This window comes from Syzygium oleosum, unplaced genomic scaffold (genome assembly GCF_021117445.2).
Source record: "Syzygium oleosum isolate NSW1041296 unplaced genomic scaffold, Sole_v2.1 Sole_v2.02, whole genome shotgun sequence".
NCBI lineage: Eukaryota > Viridiplantae > Streptophyta > Magnoliopsida > Myrtales > Myrtaceae > Syzygium > Syzygium oleosum.
The window spans coordinates 12,558,891-12,581,787 of NW_026607486.1; the positions used below are offsets into that span (position 1 = coordinate 12,558,891).

A 22,897-nucleotide genomic window follows, 5' to 3' on the forward strand; every position below is an offset into this window, starting at 1 on the left:
GGTATTAGTGGGAGAAAAAATCAAATAACATATCTAGCATCATGTTTATAGCAATAGAGATTTATATTGGCACAATCCTAGTTATTGTTCAAAATGGAGAAACATATAAACAACCTAGGGAAGTTACTATTCTAGTAATCGCCCTCAAGTTGGTGCGTGAAAATGGACGATGCCTATTACTTCTTAATGGCAACGTCAAAAGATTCGTGAGTTACTCAAAGAAATTATCGAAAATATATTGTCTTCTTTAGCTACTAAATCAAAGTGTTACTCACTGTGACAGTGCATTATATGTGTATTGCACTTAATACCCTCCCAAACCTTAGATGATATGGATTTCAAGTGGAGTTCATCAAACATAAGGAGAATGTATCTTCCATAGTAGTTCCTTCCAAGCTGACCGGTCAGTGCAACTCAACACAATCATCCTTCCACATACTAAACAAAGATAAGGAAAGAGAATGATAAGCTGAATACCTAACACATATTTTATCCATATGATAACACAAAACATCAAAGTTGGGCAAGTCTCTCCAGCTCTCGACTTTTCTGTTATATATGCCAAATATAATCAATAATGGCGTCGACCTAGATAAGATGCAAGTAATCGGTTAGCAGGAAGACGGCCAGTTTTACGTGCTAAACAAGCTCCTTTTCCCGTCGTCGAAATGTTCTCTTGAACCAAAGCATGGCGATCATCGTTGTCATTGAGAATTTCTTGATGGCCCTGTCCATCGCTTGAAAGTTAAAAACCCTCTAAGATTGCTTGAAGTGCAAGAAGCTGCAGAATCCCAGAAATTCGATTGTAAAACCCGGTCCCAAACGTGCAATGAAACAATTGCGGATGTCCAAATTGCCTTCACTAAGCTTATCTCCACTCGAATTATCACCGTCAATACCAGATGGCTTATCTCCTGGACAAATCTTGGAAAGAAGAGCTCCACAGAGTTCGTTGTTGCCGCGATAAACAGATTCATCATCCATTGTGCGCAAATGGTTGCCAGATGGAATAGGACCGGAGAGTCTATTGAAGGACAGATTCAAATGACTAATGGAGTCAATGTTGGATATGCTCGAAGGGATGGTACCCGACAATTTATTTCTGGAAAGATCAAGAGATTTCAAGTTTTTCAGGTCACCAATGTTTGAGGGGATGTGTCCACTCAAATTATTTTGAGAGAGGTTCAAATTTTGAAGTTGGACGAGCCTAGTTAACTCTTCTGGTATCTGCCCATCCAACATGTTCGCAAAGAGATCAATTGAGATGAAGTACCAAAGCGTCCCATCATATATTCGGCTGATTCCCTTTATGGTAGCAATAACATCGACAAGGGAAATAAATACTGGACCTGACACATCATCAACCATAGCTAAGAGCCCGTCAATACAATTAGGAATGGATCCAGATATGTAATTCTGTGCTAGGCTCAAGAAACGGAGACTGCGAAGTTGGCAAAATTGTGAAGGAATGCCTCTAACAAAGCTATTTTTCTCTAAATTGATCACTTGCAGTGATTGAGAATGTTTCCCAAATATAGGTAACCTACCCGTGAATTTATTGTCGCTGAGATCAAGCATCACCATACTCTGTGAATTTGACAAATAGTTTGGGATTACTCCACTAAAACCATTCCTCCGTAGGCTAAGAGCGAATAATTGTTGACAATGGCACAGAGATTTCGGAATCTGGCCATTTAACTTGTTTTCCCCAAATGCAAACGGTCCCAACGGTTGCGATGCTCTCCAACATTGAGGAAGCCTCCCAGACAGTTGATTCTTTGAAAGATCAATGACATTTAGCTTCTTTAACTTACACAAAGAACTTGGTATGCCACCGGTGAGATTATCACCCAAAAATCTCAACATTACTAACCGTGGCATCTTGTCTCCAATATCTTGAGGAACTTGGCTTCTAAGCATGTTGCTTGAGACATCCAAATATTTAATGTTAGAGGAAATGTCATAGAGCCAATCATGAATGTCAGCTGAGATGCTTGTGTCACGGGTCGATCGATCTAGCGTTCCCACACCTGTGCGGCCTTAGGAATTTCTCCCCAAGTAAGCCTTCCCACACTCACAATCACAAGAAATTTAGAGAGAGAAACTCTAGAGAGAGAAGCTTTGAACTTTGTATTGCTTCTTGGAAATGAGAGATGATAAAATAAGGGGGAAGAGACCCCATTATATACAAGTATCGGGCTGACCGTATCTGTAGATCTCTTCCCGATCTCAACGGTTGAGATCGTACTCCCCCAACTACCCCACCTACCGCATTTATTACGGAAGGGTACAATTACGGTATCGCCCGCCCCCAGGAGTATTCTAGAAGACATCAAGAAAACCCTGGTACTAGAACACTCGGGGCCCGCCTTTCTCGTCCAAGGGTCGGTCACGGTCCATCGTCCAGAAAACCTCAAGAACGATCCAATTCTTCGGGCTGTGAAATTCTCCCCTACCTATTCGGGCGACGCCCTCGTCGCGTCTTTGGCATGGAAAGCATCGATATGTTTCTTGAATTGCCAAAGAGCTTCCTCGGGCTCCCAACTTGCTTCACTCTCCGTATGACTCGATCAAGTATTCTCGCTTCGGCACACGATATCTCTTCCGTATGACTCGCGCCAAGTCCGCCTACTCATGCCATTCCTTGGCGAACTTGAAAGAGGATGGGCTACTCCCTTTATAGCCAGTTGCAATTGTACTTGGAGTGAGTGGTTGTTGTCCCGTCGCGATCTCGAACGGACTTTGGTTCGTGGACTCGCTCTTTTGAAGATTGTAGGAGAATTGGGCTACATCGATCAACTTTGCCCAATTCACTTATGTCGTACTTACATAGTGTCGGAGGTACAACTCCAAGAGTGCATTGACTCACTCCGTTTGTCCATCGGTTTGGGGATGTAAACTCGTGGAGAAGTTGAGATTTGACCCTAATAATTTAAAGAGTTGAGTCCAGAACCTACCCGTGAATCGAGGGTCGCGATCGCTCACGATCGTTTGTGGCACTCCCCAATATTTGACGACATGCTTCAAGAATAGCTTGGCTGCCTCCTCGGCCGGACAATCTTTCGATGCGGGCGCGAACGTCGCGTACTTGGAAAATCGATCCACCACGACCATAAGAGTTCGACACCCTTCGGACTTTGGCAAGTTGACAATGAAGTTCATGGTGACACTCTCCCATGGACGCTCCGGGATGGGAAGTGGCTCCAAAAGCCCTACCGACGACCTTTGTTCAAGCTTGTCTTATTGGCATACAAGACATGTCCGTACATATGCCTCAACGTCGTCACGCAAGTGAGGCCAAAAGTATCGATCCTCCACAAGCGCCATAGTGCGGTGGATCCCCAGATGACCCGCCCACTTGGAATCATGGCACTCTCGTAGGATTTCCTTCCTTAGCTTCCCATGGAGGGGCACGTACAGCCGTCGTCCCTTGGTGTAAAGCAAGTCGTCTTCACAACAAAATTGCCGGGTCTTGCCTTCCCGAGCATGGTCGAGGAGTGCCTTGGCGGTTGGATCATGTTTGAGCCCTTCCTTGATCCGCTCGTTCCATGGATTCTCGGGACGAGTTAAGGTCGACGCCAACCCCGCCTTTCGACTAAGAGCGTCGGCCACGGAGTTCGCCTTCCCAGGCTTGTACTCAAACACATAATCGAACTCCGCCAGGAAATCTTGCCAACGAGCTTGCTTTAGGCTTAACTTCTTTTGGGTTTGGAAGTAGCTCGTGGCCACATTGTCCGTCCTTACGACGAACAAGGATCCCAAGAGATAATGCCTCCATGTACGAAGGCAATGCACCACCGTGGTCATCTCCTTCTCTTGGGCCGTGTATCATCGTTCGGTATCGTTCAACTTTCTCGACTCGAATGCTACCGGATGTCCATCCTGCATAAGAACACCACCAATAGCAAAATCGAAAGCATCGGTCTCTACCTCGTAAGGTTTGGCGTGATCGGGTAGCACGAGCACCGGCTCCTCGATCATGATTTGCTTCAACCGATCAAACGCCCTTTGGCATTGGGCCGTCCACTCCCACGGTTTCTCCTTCTTCAACATATCAGTGAGTGGCACGGTGATGCTCGAATATCCTCGAATGAACCGTCGATAATAGTTGGTAAGGCCAAGGAATGACCTTAGATCCGTCACTTTGGTCGGCGGCTCCCAATCTACAATGGCCTTAATCTTGGCCACGGCCATCCGCACACGTCCACCCCCGACGATATGTCCCAGGAATGGAACTTCCCGTTGTGCAAAGGCACATTTGTCCCGCTTGACATATAAGTCATTCTCCCGTAGAACTCGGAAGACGTGTTTGAGATGCTCAATATGTTCCTCGAGCGTCCGGCTATACACCACGATATCATCAAGATAAATCACTACAAATTGATCTAGGAACGGGCGGAGTACCTTGTTCATGAGTGTGCAAAATGTGGCCGGAGCATTTGTCAAGTCGAATGGCATGACGAGGAACTCGTATGACCCATACTGCGTTACACAAGCAGTCTTTGGCTCATCCCCTTTTGCAATCCACACTTGATAGTATCTAGATCGAAGATCAAGCTTGGCGAACCATCATGCTCCTCCAAGTTGATCGAACAAGTCAGCAATGAGAGGGATCGGGTACTTGTTCTTGATCGTCAGCTTATTTAATGCCCGATAGTCGATGCACATCCGGAGTGATCCATCGTGCTTCATTTGGAATAAAACCGGGGCACCAAATAGAGCCTTCGATGGTCGGATATACCCACATCGAGCAACTCCTTGAGTTGTCTTCTTAGTTCCTTCAACTCGGGAGGCGCCATGCGGTAGGGTGCCATGGCGGGTGGTCGAGCGTCGGGCACGAGCTCTATTTTATGATCCACCTCCCTTTGACGCGGAAGCTTCTTCGGGAGTTCGGGGGGCATCACATCCTTGAAAGAGTCGAGGACTCGGGTTACTTCCGCCGGGACATCAGTCCCTTCATCCTTTGGATCCTCAACCTTCAAAGTTGCCAAGAAAGTAGCTTACCCTTTCCTTGCTCCCTTAGTAACTTGCATTGCCGATATTATCTTTTGGTCACGACCCGACTCTCGGTTGACCGGGATCACACATTGACAACGTGCGTCTAAGATACAAATACAATCGGCAAATGGGACAATAAGAGCATCTATTCTATCAAGGAATCCCAAGCCAATGACAAAGTCATAATCGTCAAGTGGAATTACCTCGATCGTCTCTTTGCTCTTCCATTGTCCGAGTTGGAACTCCACATCCTTAGCCAACCCGTTGGTAGGGACTTCCTTGGAGTTCACCGTCTTGAGCCAACCAACCCCCTTCTCAACCCAAAGATTGAGTTTCTTTGCGGCTTCTTCTGAGATAAATAGATCGAATGCCCCCGTATCGACGAGTGCACTCATCGCAGTTCTTCCGATCGTCACGTCCGCGAACATCAAGCCCTTAGGCTTATTTGCCTTCTTGGACTTTATGGAACTTAGGATTCGCAACGAACCGAGTCGCGTCCCCTCTCGTTCCTCATCGTGTGCCTTGACAAGCGTCGCTAGCTTGCCCCGAGTTGGGCAATCACGAGCCATGTGCGCACTGTCGCAAGAGAAACACTTGAAGATACGTCCCTTCTTGTGTTCTCCTCCGCTCAACTCCATCCTCGCCCTTGGAGGGGCCATTGGTAGCTTGCTTCCACCTGGGCGATGGAATTTGTTACGATCTCCCCCACCAATGCCCTTGTCCCTCGGTCGAGTGTCCGGCTTGCTTACGAGAGTCGATTTGTACTCCACCAAGGCCTCGACCACGGACATGGCCGTTGAAAGGTCTTTCGCGTTGCATCGCTTTAACTCTTGCTTAACCCATGGTTTCAAGCTACCCATGAATTGGTGGTAGGCCTCCGTATCATTCATGGACGGAATTTGGAGTAGCAACTCCAAGAACTTCCGAACATAATCACAGACTCCTCCTTTTTGCTCAAGGCGACGGAGTTCATCTCGAGCTTCTTCCTCCGCATAAGCGGAATAGTATTGTCGTCGGAATTCCTTGACGAACAATTCCCATGTAGTGATCGGTTCACCACTCTGATCATCACTCCTACGACGCCACCATAAGAGTACATTATTAGACAAGTACATAGCTATGGTACTTACCCGAATCGCCCCGTCGGTGATCCCCATTGCTAGGAAGTACTGCTCCATGTACCATAGAAAGTTGTCCACATCGTTGGCCACCCGTGAGCCTTTGAACTCCTTTGGCTTCGGGGCGTCCACTCGTGGACTGGCTTGCATGGTGATCACCCGGTCACGCGTGCTCCTTCCATTTCGGCGAATTTCGCCTTAAGTTCGGCCATCTCCGCGTGCATAGCCTCCACCAAGGCCTCCAAGGCATCGTCCCGTTGCTGAAGTTCATTGGTTGTGTCGGTCAGGTTGCCCAGCATCTCCCCTCGAAGTTCTCTGAACCCGGATTTGACCTCCAGCACCTCGGCCTCAAGCTCGCCCATTTCGGTCTCGCCTCCTTCGATGCGTGCGGACATATCCTCGACCATTCCTTGGACATCTGCCATGGCGATCTCCACTTTCTCCATGCGGGTCTCCAAGTCACCAACCATATCTCTTGAACTTGAGCTAGCACGGTCCTTCTTTGCCTTGGCGCCTTGCTTCTCGGGAGCCCTCTCACGATCATCACCTCCACCCTTTTCAGTTTGGGACGATACATCGGATCGTGGTTCCATCGCGCCTTTGCCCATCGTTGCTCTGATACCACTTGTCACGGGTAGATCGATCTAGCATTCCTACACCCGTGCGGCCTTAGGAATTTCTCCCCAAGTAAGCCTTCCCACACTTACACTCACAAGAACTTTAGAGAGAGAAACTCTAGAGAGAGAAGCTCTGAACTTTGTATTACTTCTTGGAATGAGAGATGATAAAATGAGGGGGAGGAGACCCTATTATATACAAGTATCGAGCTGACCGTATCCGTAAATCTCTCCCCGATCTCAACGATCGAGATCGTACTCCCCCAACTACCCTACCTACCGCATTTATTACGGAAGGGTACAGTTACCATATCGCCCACCCCTAGGAGTATTCTAGAAGACATCAAGAAAATCCTAGTACTAAAACACTCGGAACCTAACCAAATTCCGGTGTTGAAGCCTTGCAACCAAGAGGACCTCGTTCTTGAATTCTTGATCACCTTGTCCCAAATCTACAGACAGCCTTTTTACTACTATAACTTGTCCATTGGCCAATGTTCCCTGAAAAAGAATGCGAAAAGTAGCCATATATATGTGAATGTCTCAAATTCTCTCTTTATTTTAGGAATAAACAATTTGCAGTGATTACCTTGTAAACTGTGCCAAATCCACCTTGTCCCAACTTATTTGTGTCAGAGAAGTCATTTGTTGCCGCTCTGATAGTATTCAAGTCATACTGCAAGGATTTTGCATTTTTGATTTCATCTACAGGTACAGCTACAAAGTGGAAAATCCAAAGTTGCTTATTGTCTAATTCGACATTATCAGTACACTGATTTAGTAGTTAATAGTAATTCATTCTTATCTAACAGTTAATCCATTAAGAAAAATTTGTCCTCTGGGTGATGGTAGCAAATAAAAGGTTTTCCAGAGCAATCAGGGAACTTTTATATCTATAGCCCGCACTGAATCGGTCCTCGCTTAGTCAGAAATCACCAACCTCTGAATTTCTAAAAAGTTACTAGCTTTTGCACATCAAGGCTGAACCTATTGGCTGTTAATCTGTTTCAAACAGCTTGTATTCACCTAGTATTTTATGAAAATCACGTAATGTGCACGACCCCTGCACGCTACCTGCACATGTTGTACACGACTCAAATGCTCCCCAATCAATGCCGTCCAATCGGGAAACAATCATATGGTGCGACGAGTGTATGCCGCACTACTCGGATGCTAACTTCTTTGAAGAAATACTTTTATGAAGCATGGAGGATTCTGTGCACGACCCCTGCACGCTACCTGCACGTGTTGTACACGACTCAAATGCTCCCCAATCAATGCCGTCCAATCGGGAAACGATCATATGGTGCGACGAGTGTATGCCGCACTACTCGGATGCTAACTTCTTTGAAGAAATACTTTTATGAAGCATGGAGGATTCTGTGCACGACCCCTGCACGCTACCTGCACGTTTTGTACACGACTCAAATGCTCCCCAATCAATGCCGTCCAATCGGGAAACGATCATATGGTGCGACGAGTGTATGCCGCACTACTCGGATGCTAACTTCTTTGAAGAAATACTTTTATGAAGCATGGAGGATTCTGTGCACAGGATGAGCTTCCCTCTCTGCACCAATACAGCTTACATTGGTCGAAGCATTGGAATGACCAAATTCGATTACTTGAATGACAAAGATTGCCAATAAGACTGTAGACACAAGGCCACCGCAAGACGCCATAGGTTCTTTAGGATCTAAGAATAAGTATTTGCTTTAATCATGTGGATAATGGTCTTTGATTCACCAAGAAAGAGTCCTTATAAAAATATCGTTGAGGTCATTTTCTGATCACTGTCCATCATGACTTCCTAAAGGACGACTCCAACTTTCCAAGTCAATGCCTTCCAAGACCCACCAAACGGTCGACCCATCAAACTTTCCAAGTCAATGCCTTCCAAGACCCGCCAAATGGTCCACCCATCTAACTTTCCAAGTCAATGCCTTCCAAGACCCACCAAACGATCCACCCATCAAACTTTCCAAGTCAATGCCTTCCAAGACCCGCCAAATGATCCACCCATTAAACTTTCCAAGTCAATGCCTTCCAAGACCCGCCAAACGGTCCACCCATCAAAATCAATTCAAAATGCGTACCATCTTTAATGTTTGTAATAAGGGTCAAAAGAGGACGATAAACAAAAATGCAGAAAGGAGAAAATATTAGGCAAGTTTAATACTCCACATCACCCATGCAACACACCATTCAAAAGTCGACATCTAGCAATCCGGGCCCACCTTCTGACTCCTCTGTCTCTCTCCCATGCTCCGTTGCTTTTACGTTTATCGGACGTTATCTCTCTCTCAGTACAGGACTCCGTTGCTTCCTCTCCGTCCCCCTGCTCTTCCCGCTCGACCTGAATCTCCGGAGCCGGAGCCGGAGCCGGAGCCGCATGGGGCACCTCCGACGACATGATCTCGAGGATCTCCTTCAAGATGGGGGCGTGGCGGCAGACGCGTCGAGGTCGACGCGGTGCTTGGCGGCGCCCTTCCCGCCGTCACGCCGGTGGGAGGTGAGGCAGAAGGAGAGGAGGAAGAGCGCGACCATGATGAGGGAGCCGAGGAATATACCAACCGACCCACAGGAGGAAGACAAAGATGGAGGTCGGCTTGGACAGGTTGGTGTTCACGAACGACAAGTTGTAGACCGGCATCTTCACATTGACCCTCCGCAAGAAAAAAATCGGGCCTTTCGGCGAATAGAGGCATGGGTGGTTTCGATCGTGAAGAAGAAGGGAGAGAGAGAGCGGAGCCGTGAACGGAGCAGTGCAAAGAAGATGAGGGAGAGTGGGAGAAGAGAGGGAGTGTCCGTGTGTCTAACAGAGGGAGGAGAGACCGAAAAAAGTAACGGAGAGCAGTGCAAAGAAGATGAGGGAGAGTGGGAGAAGAGAGGGAGTGTCCGTGTGTCTAACGGAGGGAGGAGATGAGGAAAAAAGTAATGGAGAGACAGAGGAGTCAGAAGGTGGGCCCGGATTGCTAGATGTCGACTTTTGAATGGTGTGATGCATGGATGACGTGGAGTATTAAACTCACATAATATTTTCTCCGCAGAAAGAGGGATGCCGACAGCACTGCGTACCTCTAAGACTAGCTGTTGTTAGCAATGGATGATCTCTAGAAATTTATTGTTGCCGGTGTCCACCCCACTCTAGTTTTGTCACGAAATGACTAGTATTATGAAAACTAAAGGAGTTAGGGCCTGTTTGGCAACTGGCCAAATAGTGAAAATTTCTATTCTTTTGTTCTCAGAATCAATTTTGGAATAGAAATCTGTTTGTTCCATTTTTTGATTCTGGAGGCAAATTCTTGCAAATTTGTACCCAGAATCAGTTTTGGAGCAAAATCAAGAATAAAAAAAAAAAGTAGCTTCTTGATTTTGGAGACAAAAATGAGAATCAATTTTTTTTTGTTCTTCTTTTTCTTGGTTTTTAATGTAGCTTCTAATGTCCGGCGCGAGGGCTACCCTTGCCGTATCTGGCGAGATTAAAATATTTTAATAAAAAATGTTATTAATAAAAAATATATTATTATTAATAAAATATTTTACTGGCCATGAACAAAAAAAATTATTTTACCAGCCATGGCCAACGACTAGGCCATGAAAAAAATATTATTAATAAAAAATATTTTATTGGCCATGACCGGCGACCAGGCCATGGCCAAAAAAAGGAAAAAAAATATTTTACAGGCCATGACCGGCGACCAGGCCATGGCAAAAAAAGGAAAAAAAATATTTTAATAAAAAAAATATTTTACCGGCCATGGTCGGCGACCAGGCCATGGCTAAAAAAATAAAAAAATATTTTCAATAAAAAAATATTATTAGAAAAAATATTTTACGGGCCTTGGCCAAAAAAAAAAGAAAAAATATTATTAATAAAAAAAATTTTACCGGCCATGGCCAAAAATAATAAAAAAATCATTTTTTAATAAAAGTATTATCAATAAAGAAATTTTTTACCGACCATGGCCAAAAAAATAAAAAAATTATTTTTAATAAAATTATTATTAATTAAAAAATATTTTACCGGCCATGGCCAAGAAGGAAGAGAAGAAAAAAAGAAAATAAAGAAATATTAAAATATTTAAAATGTTATTAAAATATTATTAATAAAAAGAAATTTTATGCCATTACCAAACGCATTTCTGTTCTTTTACTATTTCAGGAATAGAAATTTTGGGCCGTTACCAAACGCCTTCAAATGCTCAGAATCAGTTCCCGGGCACAGAATAAAAAAAATCATTTCTGATCAGAATCTGTTCTCGGGCACAGAATGGTTGCCATGCGCAGCCTTAGTAACCTTCATTTTGTTCCTTCAAAAAAATAAAAGTAACCCCACTTTTATTTAAGTAACTTCTAGATTAGTAATCTATACCGCGATATAAATTCAGAGGTAAAATCTGGTGACAACCTTTGGATCTCTGCGCTTATTCTTCAAAGGTTTTTCATTTTTAAAGAGAAAATCTCTCCATTTGAAAGACCTGTACACTCGAGTTGAAAAAACACAAGTTTTTTTTACATGAAAAGGAAGGAAAATCTTTGCAAAATTCAACCGTTTGAGGAAATTGATTCAAATGGTTGTTGCATTACATCACAATTTGAAATCTACGCTTTTGTTCATTATTATTTGTGTAAAAATTGTTACGAATGCTAAATATGAACGATTTTATTGTTCCAGAATGTATCCTAAGTTTTTGGCCAAATTACATGAGAAGAACCTAGATCATTCATCCACCGGATCTCGTAAACGCCTTTTGCTAATCTCATATCTACATTGAATTTTCCGCAATTAAAATGGCAATGAGAGGCTTTTTTATATTGGTGAGCGTCAAAAAGACCGTCGGTGAAAAAAAACGATATGTGGCATTTTTTGCCTGTGAACGTGTTGGTAATTTATCAAGGTTTGAAATTACCAATTATTTTTGTGCTTTACCAACTTTAATTTGCATAACTTACTTAAAGTCTTGAATTCACGAACTCTTATATGAAATTTTCAACCTAAATTAGAGTAATATACTAACTTTTTTCAAATTAAATTACTCTAACTTACTTAAGAGTTAGTGAATTCAAGACTTTAAGTAAGTTATGCAAATTAAAGTTGGTAAAGCACAAAAATAATTGGTAATTTCAAACCTTGATAAATCACCAACACGTTCACAGGCAAAAAATATTTTTTTCCTTTTTTTTTTCCATGGCCTAGTCAACGGTCATGGCCTGTAAAATATATTTTTTATTAAAATATTTTTTTCCTTTTTTTGGCCATGGCCTGGTCGCCGATCATGGCCAATAAAATATTTTTTATTAATAATAATTTTTTTCATGGCCTAGTCGTTGGCCATGGCTAGTAAAATAATTTTTTTTGTTCATGGCCAATAAAATATTTTATTATTAATAATATTTTATTATTAAAATATTTTAATCTAGCCAAATACGGCGAGGGTAGCCCTCGCGCCGGACATTAGAAGTTACATTAAAAATCAAGAAAAAGAAGAAGAAAAAAAAATTGATTCTTATTTTTTTCCCAAAATCAAGAAGCTACTTTTTTTTTATTCTTGATTTTGCTCCAAAACTGATTCTGGGCACAAATTTGCAAGAATTTGTGCCCAAAATCAAAAAAATTTAGCAAACGGATTTCTATTCCAAAATTGATTCTGAGAACAGAAGAATAGAAATTTTCACTATTTGACCAGTTGCCAAACAGGCCCTAACTCATTTAGTTTTCATAATACTAGTCATTTCGTGATAAAACTGGGGTGGGGTGGACGATGGACACCAACAATAACAAATTTCTAGAGATCATCCATTGCTGACAACAGCCAGTCTTAGAGGTACGCAGTGCTGTCAGCATCCCTCTTTATGCGGAGAAAATATTAGGTGAGTTTAATACTCCACTTCATCCATGCATCACACCATTCAAAAGTCGACATCTGGCAATCCGGGCCCACCTTCTTACTCCTCTGTCTCTCCGTTACTTTTTTCCTCATCTCGTCCCTCCGTTAGACACACGGACACTCCCTCTCTTCTCCCACTCTCCCTCATCTTCTTTGCACTGCTCTCCGTTACTTTTTTCTGTCTCTCCTCCCTCCGTTAGACACACGGATACTCCCTCTCTTCTCCCACTCTCCCTCATCTTCTTTGCACTGCTCCGTTCACATCTCCGCTCTCTCTCTCTCCCTTCTTCTTCACGATCAAAACCACCCATGCCTCCGTTCGCCGAAAGGCCCGATTTTTTTCTTGCGGAGGGTCGATGCGAAGATGCCGGTCTACAACTTGTCGTTCGTGAACACCAACCTGTCCAAGCCGACCTCCATCTTCGTCCTCCTCCTGTGGGTCGGTCGGTATATTCCTCGGCTCCCTCATCATGGTCGCGTTCTTCCTCCTCTCCTTCTGCTTCACCTCCCACCGGCGCGACGGCGGGAAGGGCGCCGCCAAGCATCGCGCCGACCTCGACGCGTCGGCCGCCACGCCCCCATCTCGAAGGAGATCCTCGAGATCATGCCGTTAGAGGTGCCCCATGCGGCTCCGGCTCCGGCTTTGGCTCCGAAGATTCAGGTCGAGCGGGAAGAGCAAGGGGACGGAGAGGAAGCAACGGAGTCCTGAACTGAGAGAGAGAGAGAGATAACATCCGATAAATACAAAAGCAACGGAGCAGAGGAGAGAGACAGAGGAGTCAGAAGGTGGGCCCGGATTGCCAGATGTCTACTTTTAAATGGTGTGCTGCATAGGTGACGTGGAGTATTAAACTCGCCTAATATTTTCTCCTTTCTGCGTTTTTGTTTGTCATCCTCCTTTATTACAAACATTAAATATGATACGTATTTTGAATTGATTTTGATGGGTGGACCGTTTGGCGGGTCTTGGAAGGCATTGACTTGGAAAGTTTGATGGATGGACCGTTTGGCGGGTCTTGGAAGGCATTGACTTGGAAAGTTAGATGGGTGGACCGTTTGGCAAGTCTTGGAAGGCATTGACTTGGAAAGTTTGATGGGTCGACCATTTGGTGGGCCTTGGAAGGCATTGACTTGGAAAGTTGGAGTCGTCCTTTAGGAAGTCATGATGGACAGTGATCAGAAAATGACCTCAACGATATTTTATAAGGACTCTTTCTTGGTGAATCAAAGACCATTATCCACATGATTAAAGCAAATACTTGTTCTTAGATCCTAAAGAACCTATGGCGTCTTGCGGTGGCCTTGTGTCTATAGTCTTATTGGCAATCTTTGTCATTCAAGTAATCGAATTCGGTCATTCCAATGCTTCGACCAATGTAAGCTGTATTGGTGTAGAAAGGGAAGCTCTTCTGAAGTTCAAGCATGGTCTCACTGATCCTTCGAGACGCCTGTCATCGTGGGTTGGAGAGGAATGCTGCAAGTGGGAAGGGGTCGAATGCAACGAGAAGACTGGTCATGTCTTGAAGCTCGATCTTCATAATCCATATACTGGAGAGATTTATATTGACAACTTCATACCTTCAAGTAAGTGCAGGCTGGGAGGTAACATAGCTCCTTCCTTAACTAAACTAAAGTATTTGAAGTATTTGGACCTCAGTGTCAATAACTTTGCAACCCAGAAAATCCCAATGTTCTTTGCTTCTCTTCAGAAACTAGAGTATCTTAACCTCTCATATGCAAGGTTCGACGGACATATTCCTAGGCAGCTCAATAACCTTTCCAAATTAGAGTACTTAGATCTTAGTAGTGACTCTGATCTGGGTTATTTAACCTCAAACGACCTTGATTGGGTGTCGAAATTATCTTCCTTGAAATACTTGCACATGTCTGGTGTTGGCCTTTCGAAGGCCAAAGATTGGTTCGGTTCCATTAACATGCTTTCATCTTTGCAATCTTTAGGATTGAGCAATTGTCAATTGCAAGTTATTCCTAGCACTTTGCAGGCCAATTTCACCTCTCTTAGATTTCCTGATATTAGTTCCAATTATATAGATTCTTCTATCCCGCCATGGATCTACAACTTGAGCAAGCTAGAACATATTGATTTGTCTACCGCCTTTCTTAATGAAGGCCGTCTTCCCACGGCAATCATTGAGAATAATCAAAGGATTGCCTTGTTTGACATGTCTTGGACTTTCCTACTAGGTGAATTTTCAAAAAACTTGAGCAGTCTTTGCAAATTGCAAGTGGTACGATTAAGAGGTAACAACTTCAATGGAAATATCTCCATCATCTCAAATGGTCGTCTCGGTTGTGTACAAAGTAAGTGGAAGATCTTTGATGTTTCTGAGAATCACTTTGGTGGTGACCTACCAAATCAATTTGGAGATTTTAGAGAACTAGAACACCTTGATCTTTCATTCAACTCGATTTCTGGTTCTATTCCTGCCAATTTGGTGGAGCTATCATCTCTAAGAGAGTTGTATCTAAGCGATAACAAATTAAGCGGGACCATTCCAGAGAGTATTGGGCGACTATCAAATCTAAAGGTACTCCGAATTAGGAATAATTTATTACATGGAGTTGTAAGCGAACTTCACTTTGAAAATCTCAAAAGCTTGACTAGGTTAGACATTTCCTCTAATGAGCTCATATTAAATGTGAGCTCTACTTGGGTTCCACCAATCCAAGTTCGCGAGATAGAATTGTCATATTGCAAGGTGGGGCCTAAATTTCCAAAATAGCTTCACACACAGAGGAACATTACTAGATTGGTGATGTCAAATGCAAGTGTCAGGGCCTGAAGAATTGGATCGTTCCTGAGGTTTTTTGAACGATGGACCGTGACCGACCCTTGGACGAGAAAGGCGGGCCCCGAGTGTTCTAGTACTAGGGTTTTCTTGATGTCTTCTAGAATACTCCTGGGGGCGGGCGATACAGTAATTGTACCCTTCCGTAATAAATGCGGTAGGTGGGGTAGTTGGGGGAGTACGATTTCGACCGTTGAGATCGGGGAGAGATCTACGGATACGGTCAGCTCGATACTTGTACATAATGGGGTCTCCTCCCCCTCATTTTATCATCTCTCATTTCCAAGAAGCAATACAAAGTTCAGAGCTTCTCTTTCTAGAGTTTCTCTCTCTAAAATTCTTGTGAGTGTGAGTGTGGGAAGACTTACTTGGGGAGAAATTCCTAAGGCCGCATGGGTGTGGGAACGCTAGATCAATCGACCCGTGACAAGTGGTATCAGAGCAACGATAGGCAAAGGAGCGACGGAACCACGATCCGATGTATCGTCCCAAACTGAGAAAGGTGGAGGCGATGATCGTGGGAGGGCTCCCGAGAAGCAAGGCGCCAAGGCGAAGAAGGACCGTGCTAGCTCAAGTTCAAGAGATATGGTTGGTGATTTAGAGACCCGCATGGCGAAGGTGGAGATCGCCATGGCAGACGTCCAAGGAATGGTCGAGGATATGTCCGCACGCATCGAAGGAGGTGAGACTGGAACGGGGGAACTTGAGGCCGAGGTGCTGGAGCTCAAATCCGAGTTCGGAGAACTCCGAGGGGAGATGCTGGGCAACTTGACCGACACCACCAATGAACTTCAGCAACGGGACAATGCCTTGGAAGCCTTGGTGGAGGTTATGCACGCAGAGACGGCCGAACTTAAGGCGAAAGTTGCCGAAATGGAAGGAGCACGCGTGAACGAGGTGATCACCGTGTAAGCCAGTCCACGAATGAAAGCCCCAAAGCCAAAGGAGTTCAAAGGCTCACGGGTGGCCAAGGACGTGGACAACTTCCTATGGTACATGGAGCAGTACTTCCTAGCAATGGGGATCACCGACGGGGCGATTCGGGTAAGTACTGCGACTATGTACTTGTTTGATAATGTACTCTTATGGTGGCATCGTAGGAGTGACGATCGGAGTGGTGAACCGATCACTACATGGGAATTGTTCGTCGAGGAATTCCGACGACAATACTATCCTGCTTATGCGGAGGAAGAAGCTCGAGATGAACTCCGTCGCCTTGAGCAAAAAAGAGGAGTCTGTGATTATGTCCGGAAGTTCTCGGAGTTGCTACTCCAAATTTCATCCATGAATGATACAGAGGCCTACCACCAATTCATGGGTGGCTTGAAATCATGGGTTAAGCAAGAGTTAAAGCGATGTAACGCGAAAGACCTTTCAACGGCCATGTCCATGGCAGAGGCCTTGGTGAAGTACAAATCGACTCCCGTAAGCAAGCCGGACACCCGACCGATGGACAAGGGCGTTGGTGGGGGAGATCGTAACAAATTCCACCGCCCAGGTGGAAGCAAACAACCAATGGCCCCTCCAAGGGCGAGGATGGAGTCGAGCAGAGGAGAACACAAGAAGGGACGTATCTTCAAGTGTTTCTTGTGCGACGGTGTGCACATGGCTCGTGATTGCCCAACTCTGGGCAAGCTAGCGGCGCTTGTCAAGGCACACGATGAGGAGCGAGAGGGGACGTGACTCGGTTCGTTGCGAATCCTAAGTTCCATAAAGTCCAAGAAGGCAAATAAGCCTAAGGGCTTGATGTTCGCGTACGTGACGATCATAAGAACCACGATGAGTGCACTCGTCGATACGGGGACATCCGATCTATTTATCTCAGAAGAAGCCGCGAAGAAACTCAATCTTCAGGTTGAGAAGGGGGCCGGTTGGCTCAAGACGGTGAACTCCAAGGAAGTCCCTACCAACGGGTTGGCTAAGGATGCGGAGTTCCAACTCGGACAATGGAAGAGCAAAGAGATGATCGAGGTAATTCCACTTGACGATTATGACTTTGTCATTGGCTTGGGATTCCTTGATAGAATAGATGCTCTTATTGTCCCATTTGCCGATTGTATTTGTATCTTGGACGCACGTTGTCAATGTGTGATCCCGGTCAACCGAGAGTCGGGTCGTGACCAAAAGATAATATCGGCAATGCAAGTTACTAAGGGAGCAAGGAAAGGTGAAGCTACTTTCTTGGCAACTTTGAAGGTTGAGGATCCAAATGATGAAGGGAGTGATGTCCCGACGGAAGTAACCCGAGTCCTCGACTCTTTCAAGGACGTGATGCCCCCCAAACTCCCGAAGAAGCTTCCACCTCAAAGGGAGGTGGATCATAAAATCGAGCTCGTGCCCGACGCTCAACCACCCGCCATGGCACCCTACCACATGGCGCCTCCCGAGTTGAAGGAACTAAGAAGACAACTCAAGGAGTTGCTCGATGTGGGGTATATCCGACCATCGAAGGCTCCGTTTGGTGCCCCGGTTTTATTCCAAAAGAAGCACGATGGATCACTCCGGATGTGCATCGACTATTGGGCATTAAATAAGCTGACGATCAAGAACAAGTACCCGATCCCTCTCATTGCCGACTTGTTCGATCAACTTCGAGGAGCACGATGGTTCACCAAGCTTGATCTTCGATCTGGATACTATCAAGTGCGGATTGCAAAAGGGGATGAGCCAAAGACCGCTCGTGTAACGCGGTATGGGTCATGCCATTTGGCTTGACAAATGCTCCGGCCACATTTTGCACACTCATGAACAAGGTACTCCGCCCGTTCCTAGATCAATTTGTAGTGGTTTATCTTGATGATATCGTGGTGTATAGCCGGATACTCGAGGAACACATCGAGCATCTCAAACGAGTCTTCCGAGTTCCACGGGAGAATGACTTATATGTCAAGCGGGAGAAATGTGCCTTTGCACAACGGGAAGTTCCATTCCCGGGACACATCGTCGGGGGTGGACGTGTGCGGATGGACGTGGCCAAGATTAAGGCCATTGTAGATTGGAAGCCGCCGACCAAGGTGACGGATCTAAGGTCATTCCTTGGCCTTACCAACTATTATCGATGGTTCATCTGAGGATATTCAAGTATCACCATGCCACTCACTGATATGTTGAAGAAGGAGAAACCGTGGGAGTGGACGGCCCAATGCCAAAGGGCGTTTGATCGGTTGAAGCAAACCATGACCGAGGAGCCGGTGCTTGTGCTACCCGATCACACCAAACCTTACGAGGTAGAGACCGATGCTTCCGATTTTGCTATTGGTGCTGTTCTTATGCAGGATGGACACCCGGTAGCATTCGAGTCGAGAAAGTTGAACGATACCGAACGATGATACACGGTCTAAGAGAAGGAGATGACCGCGGTGGTACATGGCATTCGTACATAGAGGCATATCTCTTGGGATCCCAGTTCGTCGTAAGGACGGACAACGTGGCTACGAGCTACTGCCAAACCCAAAAGAAGTTAAGCCCGAAGCAAGCTCGTTGGCAAGATTTCCTGGCGGAGTTCGATTATATGTTTGAGTACAAGCCTGGGAAGGCGAACTCCGTGGCCGACGCTCTTAGTCGAAAGGCGGGGTTGGCGTCGACCCTAACTCGTCCCGAGAATCCATGGAACGAGCGGATCAAGGAAGGGCTCAAACATGATCCAACCGCCAAGGCACTCCTCGACCATGCTCGGGAAGGCAAGACCCGGCAATTTTGGTGTGAAGACGACTTGCTTTACACCAAGGGACGACGGTTGTACGTGCCCCTCCATGGGAAGCTAAGGAAGGAAATCTTACGAGAGTGCCATGATTCCAAGTGGGCGGGTCATCCGAGGATCCACCACACTATGGTGCTTGTGGAGGATCGATACTTTTGGCCTCACTTGCACGACGACGTTGAGGCATATGTACGGACATGTCTTATATGCCAACAAGACAAGCTTGAACAAAGGTTGTCGGCGGGGCTTTTGAAGCCACTTCCCATCCCGGAGCGTCCATGGGAAAGTGTCTCCATGGACTTCATTGTCAACTTGCCAAAGTCCGAAGGGTGTCTGACTCTTATGGTCATGGTGGATCGATTTTCCAAGTACGCGACGTTCGTGCCCGCATCGAAAGATTGTCCGGCCGAGGAGGTGGCCAAGCTATTCTTGAAGCACGTCGTCAAATATTGGGGAGTGCCACAAACGATCGTGAGCGATCGCGACCCTCGATTCATGGGTAGGTTCTGGACTCAACTCTTTAAATTATTAGGGTCGAATCTCAACTTCTCCACCAGTTTGCATCTCCAAACTGATGGACAAACGAAGCGAGTCAATGCACTCTTGGAGTTGTACCTCCGACACTATGTAAGTACGACACAAGTGAATTGGGCAAAGTTGATTGATGTAGCCCAATTCTCCTACAATCTTCAAAAGAGCGAGTCCACGAACCAAAGTCCGTTCGAGATCGCGACGGGACAACAACCACTCACTCCAAGTACGGTTGCAACGGGCTATAAAGGAAGTAGCCCATCCGCTTTCAAGTTCGCCAAGGAGTGGCATGAGCAGGCGGACTTGGCGCGAACGTGTCTACACAAGGCCTCGAAGCGCATGAAGAAGTGGGTTGACAAGAAGCGACGGCACGTGGAATTCCAAGTCGGGGACTTGGTGTTGGCCAAGCTACACCTTGTGCTCCGATACAAGCACGTACATAAAGGGCTTATATGTCCCTACGAGGGGCCATTCCGAGTGTTGCATCGAGTCGAGAAGGTCGCATAAAAACTGGAACTACCACCAAAGCTTAAGGTACATCCGGTATTCCATGTGAGTATGCTTAAACCTTTTCGTGTAGACGAAGAGGACCCGGATCGAGGGGAGTTGCAACGAGCACCGCTTGGAGCAAAGACCTCCTATGATCAAGACGTCAACTTCATCATGGTGGATCGAGTCATACGGAAGAGATATCGTGCGCTGAAGTGAGAATACTTGACCCAATGGAAGGGTCTTCCGGAGAGTGAAGCAAGTTGGGAGCCCGAGGAAGCTCTTTGGCAATTCAAGAAACATATCGATGCTTTCCATGCCGAAGATGCGACGAGGGCGTCGCCCGAATAGGTGGAGGAGAATGTCACGGCCCGAAAAATTGGATCGTTCCTGAGGTTTTCTGGAAAATGGATCGTGACCGACCCTTGAACAAGAAAGGCGGGCCCCGAGTGTTCTAGTACTAGGATTTTCTTGATGTCTTCTAGAATACTCCTAGGGGCGGGCGATACGGTAATTGTACCCTTCCATAATAAATGCCGTAGGTGGGGTAGTTGGGGGAGTACGATCTCAATTATTGAGATCGATGAGAGATCTACGGACTTGTATATAATGGGGTCTCCTCCCCCTCATTTTATCATCTCTCATTTCCAAGAAGCAATACAAAGTTCAGAGCTTCTCTCTCTAGAGTTTCTCTCTCTAAAGTTCTTGTGAGTGTTAGTGTGGGAAGACTTACTTGGGGAGAAATTCCTAAGGCCGCACGGGTATGGGAGCGCTAGATCGATCGACCCATGACACAAGCATCTCAGATGACATTCATGATTGGCTCTATGACATTTCCTCTAACATTAAATATTTGGATGTCTCAAGCAACATGCTTAGAGGCCAAGTTCCCCAAGATATTGGAGACAAGATGCCACGGTTAGTAATGTTGAGACTTTCGGGTGATAATCTCACCGGTGGCATACCAAGTTCTTTGTGTAAGTTAAAGAAGCTAAATGTCATTGATCTTTCAAAGAATCAACTGTCTGGGAGGCTTCCTCAATGTTGGAGAGCATCACAACCGTTGGGACCGTTTGCATTTGGGGAAAACAAGTTAAATGGTCAGATTCCAAAATCTCTGTGCCATTGTCAACAATTATTCGCTCTTAGCCTACGGAGGAATGGTTTTAGTGGAGTAATCCCAAACTGTTTGTCAAATTCATAGAGTATGGTGATGCTTGATCTCAGCGAAAATAAATTCACGGGTAGGTTACCTATATTTGGGAAACATTCTCAATCACTGCAAGTGATCAATTTAGAGAAAAATTGCTTTGTTAGAGGCAATCGTCCACAATTTTGCCAACTTCACAGTCTCCGTTTCTTGAGCCTAGCACAGAATTACATATCTGGATCCATTCCCAATTGTATTGACGGGCTCTTGGCTATGGTTGATGATGTGTCAGGTCCAGTATTTATTTTCCTTGTCGATGTTATTGCTACTACAAAGGGAATCAGCCGAACATATGATGGGACGCTTCGGTACTTCATCTCAATCGATCTCTCTACGAACATGTTGGATGGGCAGATACCAGAAGAGTTAACTAGGCTAGTCCAATTTCAAAATTTGAACCTCTCTCAAAATAATTTGAGTGGACACATCCCCTCAAACATTAGTGACCTGAAAAACTTGGAATCTCTTGATCTTTCCAGAAATAAATTGTTGGGTACCATCCCTTCGAGCATATCCAACATTGACTTCATTAGTCATCTGAATCTGTCCTTCAATAGACTCTCCGCTCCTATTCCATCTGGCAACCATTTGCGCACCATGGACGATGAATCTGTTTATCGCGGCAACAACGAACTCTGTGGACCTCCTCTTTCTAAGATTTGTCCAGGAGATAAGCCATCTGGTATTGACGGTGATAATTCGAGTGGAGATAAGCTTAGTGAAGGCAATTTGGACATCCGCAATTGGTTCATTGCAGGTTTGGGACCGGGTTTTACAATCGGATTTCTAGGATTTTGCAGCTTCTTGCACTTCAAGCGATCTTAGAGGGTTTTTAACTTTCAAGCGATGGACAGGGCCATCAAGAAATTCTCAATGACAACGATGATCGCCATGCTTTGGTTCAAGAGAACATTTCGACGACGAGAAAAGGAGCTTGTTTAGCACGTAAAACTGGCCATCTTCCTACTAATCGATTACTTGCATCTTATCTAGGTCAACGCCATTATTGATTATATTTGGCATATGTAACAGAAAAGTCGAGAGCTGGAGAGACTTGCCCAACTTTGATGTTTTGTGTTATCATATGGATAAAATATGTGTTAGGTATTCAGCTTATCTTTTTCTTTCCTTATCTTTGTTTAGTATGTGGAAGGATGATTGTGTTGAGTTGCATTGACCGGTCAGCTTGGAAGGAACTACTATGGAAGATACATTCTTCTTATGTTTGATGAACTTCACTTGAAATCCATATCATCTAAGGTTTGGGAGGGTATTAAGTGCAATACACATATAATGCACTGTCACAGTGAGTAACACTTTGATTTAGTAGCTAAAGAAGATAATATATTTTCGATAATTTCTTTGAGTAACTCACGAATCTTTTGACGATGCCATTAAGAAGTAATAGGCATCTTCCATTTTCACGCACCAACTTGAGGGCGATTACTAGAATAGTAACTTCCCTAGGTTATTTATATGTTTCTCCATTTTGAACAATAACTAGGATTGTGCCAGTATAAATCTCTATTGCTA

At 45.1% G+C, this 22,897-nt stretch overlaps 3 protein-coding genes across 3 annotated transcripts; 2 read left to right on the forward strand and 1 right to left on the reverse strand.

Moving 5' to 3' along the window:
- Window positions 1–756: 756 nt before the first annotated feature.
- Window positions 757–1,866, reverse strand: LOC115694598 (receptor-like protein EIX2). The gene has a single exon (XM_030621686.2). It carries the CDS (start codon window positions 1,864–1,866, stop codon window positions 757–759), a length of 1,110 nt encoding a protein of 369 aa, XP_030477546.2.
- A 12,041-nt stretch (window positions 1,867–13,907) lies between these two features.
- LOC130137307 (receptor-like protein EIX2) lies at window positions 13,908–16,346 on the forward strand. The gene is made up of 2 exons (XM_056308091.1): window positions 13,908–15,173; window positions 15,846–16,346. The coding sequence occupies exons 1-2, from the start codon at window positions 13,908–13,910 to the stop codon at window positions 16,344–16,346; spliced, it is 1,767 nt and encodes a 588-aa protein (XP_056164066.1).
- A 5,015-nt stretch (window positions 16,347–21,361) lies between these two features.
- On the forward strand, window positions 21,362–22,189 carry LOC115694599 (receptor-like protein EIX2). Its single transcript, XM_030621687.2, has one exon. The coding sequence runs from the start codon at window positions 21,362–21,364 to the stop codon at window positions 22,187–22,189; it is 828 nt and encodes a 275-aa protein (XP_030477547.2).
- The last annotated feature ends 708 nt before the right edge of the window (window positions 22,190–22,897 follow it).

Excerpts from the sequence above, each read along its gene's own strand:
- LOC115694598 (XM_030621686.2), bottom strand. The coding sequence starts at position 1,866 with ATGTTGAGATTTTTGGGTGATAATCTCACCGGTGGCATACCAAGTTCT.
- LOC130137307 (XM_056308091.1), top strand. The coding sequence starts at position 13,908 with ATGGCGTCTTGCGGTGGCCTTGTGTCTATAGTCTTATTGGCAATCTTT. Across the intron at positions 15,174-15,845 it reads GGCGACTATCAAATCTAAAG|ATCAATCGACCCGTGACAAG; the intron begins GTACTCCGAATT and ends TGGGAACGCTAG.
- LOC115694599 (XM_030621687.2), top strand. The coding sequence starts at position 21,362 with ATGGTGATGCTTGATCTCAGCGAAAATAAATTCACGGGTAGGTTACCT.